The sequence below is a fragment of the Pygocentrus nattereri genome, chromosome 10 (genome assembly GCF_015220715.1).
Source record: "Pygocentrus nattereri isolate fPygNat1 chromosome 10, fPygNat1.pri, whole genome shotgun sequence".
Classification (NCBI taxonomy): domain Eukaryota; kingdom Metazoa; phylum Chordata; class Actinopteri; order Characiformes; family Serrasalmidae; genus Pygocentrus; species Pygocentrus nattereri.
Genome location: NC_051220.1, coordinates 320,001 through 327,500, shown reverse-complemented (window position 1 = coordinate 327,500; position 7,500 = coordinate 320,001). Strand labels below are relative to the sequence as shown.

The 7,500-nt window shown below is 38.3% G+C and overlaps 1 protein-coding gene across 1 annotated transcript in view; it reads left to right on the top strand.

Annotated features, from left to right (window-relative positions):
• The window catches only part of spata17 (spermatogenesis associated 17), a 65,278-nt gene that overhangs the window by 12,935 nt on the left and 44,843 nt on the right, over window positions 1–7,500 (top strand). The window contains exon 6 of the mRNA XM_017720340.2: window positions 3,647–3,770. Within this exon, the coding sequence (XP_017575829.2) occupies window positions 3,647–3,770 (124 nt within the window). The remainder of the gene's footprint in view (window positions 1–3,646; window positions 3,771–7,500) is intronic.

Genomic DNA, 7,500 nt, shown 5'->3' with positions numbered 1-7,500 from the left:
ATAAGAGTTTAAATGGAATTTATTCCCTGCTCAGTCCAAACCGTCCAATCAGACGCCAGCTGCGAGGACAGCCTGTTTAGCTTCTGTGATGTCATGAGCCCCACCCATTCATACTGAAGTTATAAGGAGCATTTCAGCCGTGAGTCAGCCAATCAGAGCAGAGCTCATTTATCTGATACACCCTGCACAGTCACAGCCTGTTTAAGTATAAGGCATAAGAAGAGGTTGGACAGTGGTCATGTAAAAATGAATTATGACCTATTTTGGTACATAAAATCACAGATGATTTAAGTGAAGAGAGAGAGAAAAAATGTTTTTTTTATTTATCAATATCAAATTTTACCATGCATATGTTATCAGCTTCTAATGGTCAGCAAGAGCCAAACCCCAATGTTACCTGACCCCACCCCTCTTCACCTAGATCTAAACGTACTCCCCGCTGGTTGAGGCTGCGTCCTGTGGAGATCTGCAAATGCACAGTAATCAAGCTTGTGGACAAGCTGCAGTAGATATTGATATTGTGTGTATCTTTAAGTTATTAAAGCTTGTTCTTTCATACATCTCAGGATTACAGCTCCAAAGTTTGGAGCACCATGAGTGACCTATCAAACACAGCCATTAGCTACGGAGAGCTGCAGAGTACCTGTCAGTGGAGTGTGTGTGTGTGTGTGTGTGTGTGTGTTTGTGCTGTTAAGGACACACAAAGGTCATCTGTGTTAGCTGCTCCCATGTCTCCCCGCTGGTCCATCAGCACTAATGAGGTTTATGTGTTCCCCATCCTCTCTCAGACACAGATCGAGATCCCCTTCCACGGTTACAAATCTGTTTGGCTTTTGTCCACTACAGTGCAATTAATAATAAGTGTGAGATATAGGTCAGCAAAGGTCATAGAGAGTGTAGCACCAAGCACAAAAAATGAAACGGCAACTGGACCGAGACCCTACAGCTTCAGACCACCACAGCAAAAAGACCACAACTTTATTATCAACTCTTATAGGTCTCTGTTATCAGCAGGACGGCGAACGCAGGGCGTTATTCCGTTATCGATTCAGTCTTAAATCGCTGCTTATTGGACTTTATTGGGCTCCTGGACGTTTAATACATGTCAGGTTTGTGTTTGTAAATAGTGCAGATGTATGATTTTTAATTTGCTGCAGTTATTGTTATGCCCACCGTGGTCCTCATAATTCTGTTATAGTCCTAATGTCTACTATGGTCCTCATCCTCATAATGAGGTCCTCATCCTGATCCACAGAATTCCACTGTGGCCCTCGTAATTATGCAGTGCTCCTCAATTAAAAAAATCTTGTTTTCTGCACAGCTGTATCTTCATCATTGCTTGAGATCAAAACAAAGACCTGAAGCTTTCGATACAGAATGTAAACTGAACATCAGTGTAGAGAACTGTTCAGAAGTTTGGAGTCAATATTGTCCTAATATGTGACTTTTTGCATAGAAACAATAATTTGTGCAATGTGGATTTTAATATTATAAACTTTTGAAATTAGCATTTTAAATTAGAATCAATCGATATTTAATATATTGTGGTTACAACTTATTAAATGAAAAAGTACTGTAGGTGTCTATTTACAGCTTTTATACAGTTTGATAAATCCTCATTCCCAGTTCTGTACAGTAGCTGAAACGATTGATTCCAAACTTTTTAATGGCAATTCAGACTTTTTAACGATAAAGTAATTAGTTGCATAAGTCACTATATAATTAAATATGTAATTAAGTGATTAATTAGTGTTGCAAAAAAAACCCACTTCCACTTCCAAGGTTAAGATGATATTGCTAATAGAATGACGTGATTTTGTCATGTAATAATGACATTATATTTCATTATTTTAAAGAACGTCGTTATTACAGAAACACGTCATCCAAAGTGGCTAATTTTGCCAGTGAAGCGTCTGTTAGCCGAAGCTTCCTGTAAGCTGCCTCCCGCAGGCCGGTGGCCGACCCCAGGCCATGCTCGTCTACATATTTCATTTCCTAATTTAATCTTGTGCGGAGGAAGGGGGTGTTGGGGTGCACCTCCGCAAAAGTGGTGATTTTTAAATGTCAATATAGCCGGTTCTGTAAGCGCATGGAATGGGGAATATTAATACAGTCTTTTGTGCTGTTGTAATTGAAAAGTGAGAGCTCGGGGAGGAGGATGAGGAGGCGTCGCTCCCTGGTTCACTGAACTCGCCTGTGCACAAACTGCAGAGACGGCTCGTCTGCATGTGTTGTTATTGTGTGTATTGTACGAGTTTCCTTAACATTCCCTACATTCAACATTAATATCAATATATTTCTCTTTGTTTTTGTTTGGAAATTGTATTGAAGTGAGAACCTCCTGGTACAATAGTGGAATTACGCAAATAAAGCGATGTAGATAAAGAAGAGTGGCTGATTTTAAAAAACGTTCATTTATTAATACGTGAACATCATTTGCCGAGATCCATATACGTCTTGAATCACATTCATTTGATATTTTGATTACATATTTAGGGGCTTTTGTTCTTGTTCAGTGAAGCTAAATTACACAGTTATTAATTATGTACTAAGCTTTATTCATTATGACACAATTTGAGATCTGTGATGTGAAAATCAGTAACATTATAAGCATTATAAGGTGTAATAATACACAATAAGCACTTTGTTATGATCTTTTTATGACCATTACTGAGCACGAATTGTCATCTAATTCATTGTATGTGTGTATAATCCACAGCAAATGATTCTTATGGGTTGTCAGTAGCGTTTAAGTAACATCTGGACTTTAAAGTATTGCAGCTAATAAGACTTTAATAAGTCACTAATACTCCCACATTCTGAAGTGAAGTCTAATCATCACAAAGCAGAGGCAGTTTGGATCACATGTTCAGTGTCTATGCAGGGTATTTTGGTCGTCAAACAGATTCAATAAATTGAATGTTGAGCTGCTGAGCAGCAAGAAGTGAAAGGCAAGTACAAAATAGCATTTAAACACAGAGAAGACTCTTCAGTAAAGGTTTATTACTGGGTCGCCTTTTTAAATCATACACATATCCATCAAATTAATAAAGGTCTAGTAATAGTCACCACAGAACACAAATACACCACGTTACATGGGACAAAACCTTGTATGGCCACCTTTGTCATATTTGTCATATGTACAGAGGAAACAGGTTTCCTTATATACAATGAAAAGCTTACTTTGCTCCTCGCTAAGAATGCCAGATATAACATTAAGAATATAAAGAGTATATATACAACCATATATATTAATCAAGAAATAACGCAGTGTATAAATTACAGTGGTATGGATGGATGGTGCTGTGCCTTGCCGGGAACATGATTGTCTGCAGCAGAAATGAGTGCTAAAGTGCAATAGTGCAATTGTAAACATGTGCTACAGTTAAAGTGACAGTAGGTGCAGGTTATTCCTGAGGAAAGAGTTCTTTACCAGTGTCCAACAGTGCTTCTCCCATCAGCGTCCATTCAGAATAAACAGGCTTTTTCCATTCGGGGACGATTTGCAGTGATGTGGTGAAATATTACACGAATAGCGCCACAGTGATGAACGTAAATACATCAGCAACTGTTGTTTGTGCCTTATCACCGTTTTGAGGAGCGGCTTTTTGGAGGTGTGTGAGAAACAGAGTGTGTGTTTTCTCAGGAGAGAGTTAGAGGAGCTGGCGGAGCACCAGAGGCAGGAGAGACAGCGTGTCGCCATGGAGAGAGAAGAACAGGAGAAATACGTCCGAGCTCAACGACTCCACTTCCTCCTCAGCACCAAACAGGTCAGCAGCCCTCACACACACACACACACACACACACACACACACACACACACACACACACACACTCATACACTCACACACACTCACACACTCACACATATATATATACACACACTCACACACACACACAGTCACACATACACACACACACACACACATACACTCACACAGTCACACATATATACACACACTCACACACTCACACTCACACACACACACACACACACACACACATACACATACACACACACTCACTCACACATATATACACACACTCACACACACACACACATACACTCACACAGTCACACATATATACACACACTCACACACACACACTCACACACACACACACACACACACATACACATACACACACACTCACTCACACATATATACACACACTCACACACACACACACACACATACACTCACACACTCACACACACACACACACACACACACACACACACACATACACATACACACACACTCACTCACACATATATACACACACTCACACACACACACACATACACTCACACACTCACACACACACACACACACACACACACACACACACATACACATACACACACACTCACTCACACATATATACACACACTCACACACACACACACATACACTCACACAGTCACACATATATACACACACTGTCTGCACAGTCCATAAAGTCTAATTTAGTGTAATGTATGTTTTCCTGTAGTGAAGTAGTGAAGTAGTGTAACGCGTTGCAGTTTAACGTCTGTGAAACTGTGAGGTGCTTCAGCCTGAAAACAGGCAGTTTTTCTGTTTGTGTGATATAATTGAATTATACTTGAATTAAAACTCCAGGATTCTTCCGTTCTAAACCTCATTCTTCAGTAACCACAGGGACTTCAGTGCAAACAGGCTGAGTGTGTAATAAAACCCTGGGCCTGCCGTTGGGTCCTGGGCAGGTGAGGGGTTTATGTTACACACTGATTTTCTGATTTTGGGATATATTTACTTTGAAACTATGAGATCTGACTGCTCACCGTACAGACATGAGAGACAGACATGCCGTCTCACTTCATGCTCTAAAATGCAGGGATGTAGCAAAAAAACCCACATACATACATACATACATACATACATATATACATACATTCATACATATATACATACATTCATACATACATACATTCATACATACATATATACATACATTCATACATATATACATACATTCATACATACATACATTCATACATACATATATACATACATTCATACATATATACATACATACATACATTCATACATATATACATACATTCTTACATACATACATTCATACACATATACATACATTCATACATACATACATACATACATACATTCATACATATATACATACATTCTTACATACATACATTCATACATATATACATACATACATACATTCATACATATATACATACATTCTTACATACATACATTCATACATATATACATACATTCATACATATATACATACATTCATACATATATACATACATTCGTACATACATACATTCATACATATGTACATACATTCATACATACATACATTCATACATATATACATACATTCATATATACATACATACATACATACATTCATACATATATACATACATTCATACATACATACATTCATACATATATACATACATACATACATTCATACACATATACATACATTCATTCATACATACATACATACATACATACATACATACATACATACATTCGTACATACATACATTCATACATATATACATACATTCATACATACATACATTCATACATACATACATACATATATACATACATTCATACATACATACATACATACATATATACATACATTCATACATACATACATTCATACATACATACATACATTCATATATACATACATTCATACATACATACATACATATATACATACATTCATACATACATACATACATTCATACATACATACATTCATACATATATACATACATTCATACATACATACATACATACATACATACATTCATACATACATACATACATTCATATATACATACATTCATATATACATACATTCATACACACATACATACATATATACATACATTCATACATACATTCATACATACATACATACATACATATATACATACATTCATACATACATTCATACATATATACATACATTCATACATACATACATAGAAACATACATACATTCATACATATATAAATAAATAAATAAATAAATAAAAGAGAAACTTGAAAACAATTTTGAAGTATTATTTTTATATTATATTTACAGTAAATTATGACTTAATATGTATTTGGCTCATGATGTCTCAGTTAACGCGCCGAGTTTAAATAGATCATAATATAATCTTTTATAATATAATAATTTGTAAATATCTAACGTGTTTTAAATGTTTTTTCTTTACTGACCACTTTTTGAACTGATTCAGTAAAACGCTCCTTACCCCACTCAGCAAATCAGTGCGGCCGTAAGGAGACGGCGGCGTTAACAGGCACACATGTATAATTTTTCCTCAGACGTCCCTCTGGCAATGACGTGTCTGGATAATTATGATGGAGTGCATTGGGGGCTGTTGATTCAGCAGCAGTTGCGGGCAGGCAGATATTTCATTTTGTGGGGGTCTCCTTCATGCCTTTCTGGTCATTGCGCCTTTCCGGGCCCTCACCCGGTTTCTGTTGCCGCCGCCGCTGCCCGTGGCCGCGCTATCGCCCGGGTCGCAGCGCGTTGCGTGCCAGCCATGCCACAGCGGCCAGGGCAAGAGGACACCGTCGCCAGCTGTCTGCGTTCGGTGGGCGGAAATCAAGAAATAATACGTAGCGGCTAATGGCTAATGGAGAACAGATGTGTGGGAGCAGCATGATAGTGGACCAGAATGCGTGGGGGGTGGGGGGTGGGGGGGCAGGGGCATACTTAGGGTGGCTGGTATGACATCAATGGTTATAGCGTTTATACGACCACTGAATGCTTTAACCCATATCGAGAGATGCTGTCGTTGCGTGATGCTATTTAAGGAGCAGGTCCACATTAATAATAATAAAATAATAATAATAATAATTACCATTTACAATCAATTTATTTTCTCTATCAGCAGGTTAGAGGGTGCACCAACTGTTTCTTATGGCATCTGCGACATGAGACTTCAATTCAAATGATAATAAAATATCTCAGCTTATATTTACAGGCACGGCTGCAGAATCCATCGAAAATTTTTAATCCACACATATGACAAAGTTTGGTGACGCTGTTTGTATATAATGCCCTTATTTAGCCTTCACAGGCCAGCAGCTGCGAATTAATGTCATTTTCTTTTCTTTTGGGTTTTTTCTCCCCAATTTAGTCGTTTCCAATTCCACCACTAGTTAGGACCCCCCAATCACACCATACTGTCAGCGCTAGGGGGGTGAAGGCAGCACGGGCTTCTTTACGAACTGCCGCTCTCGTATCGTCACGGGCGGCCGACGCGCTCGGAGGAGACGCTGACGCTGTCAGGTAACAGGGAGAAGGAGGGGAACCGTCCTCCCCACCCAGACAGCGAGGCCAGTTGTGCCCTCATGGACTCCTGGACATATTTATTATATATCATATTTAATATATTTATTATACACCATAATCTTGTACACGTCACTGAAGACATCCAGCTGGTGCGTCTGATGA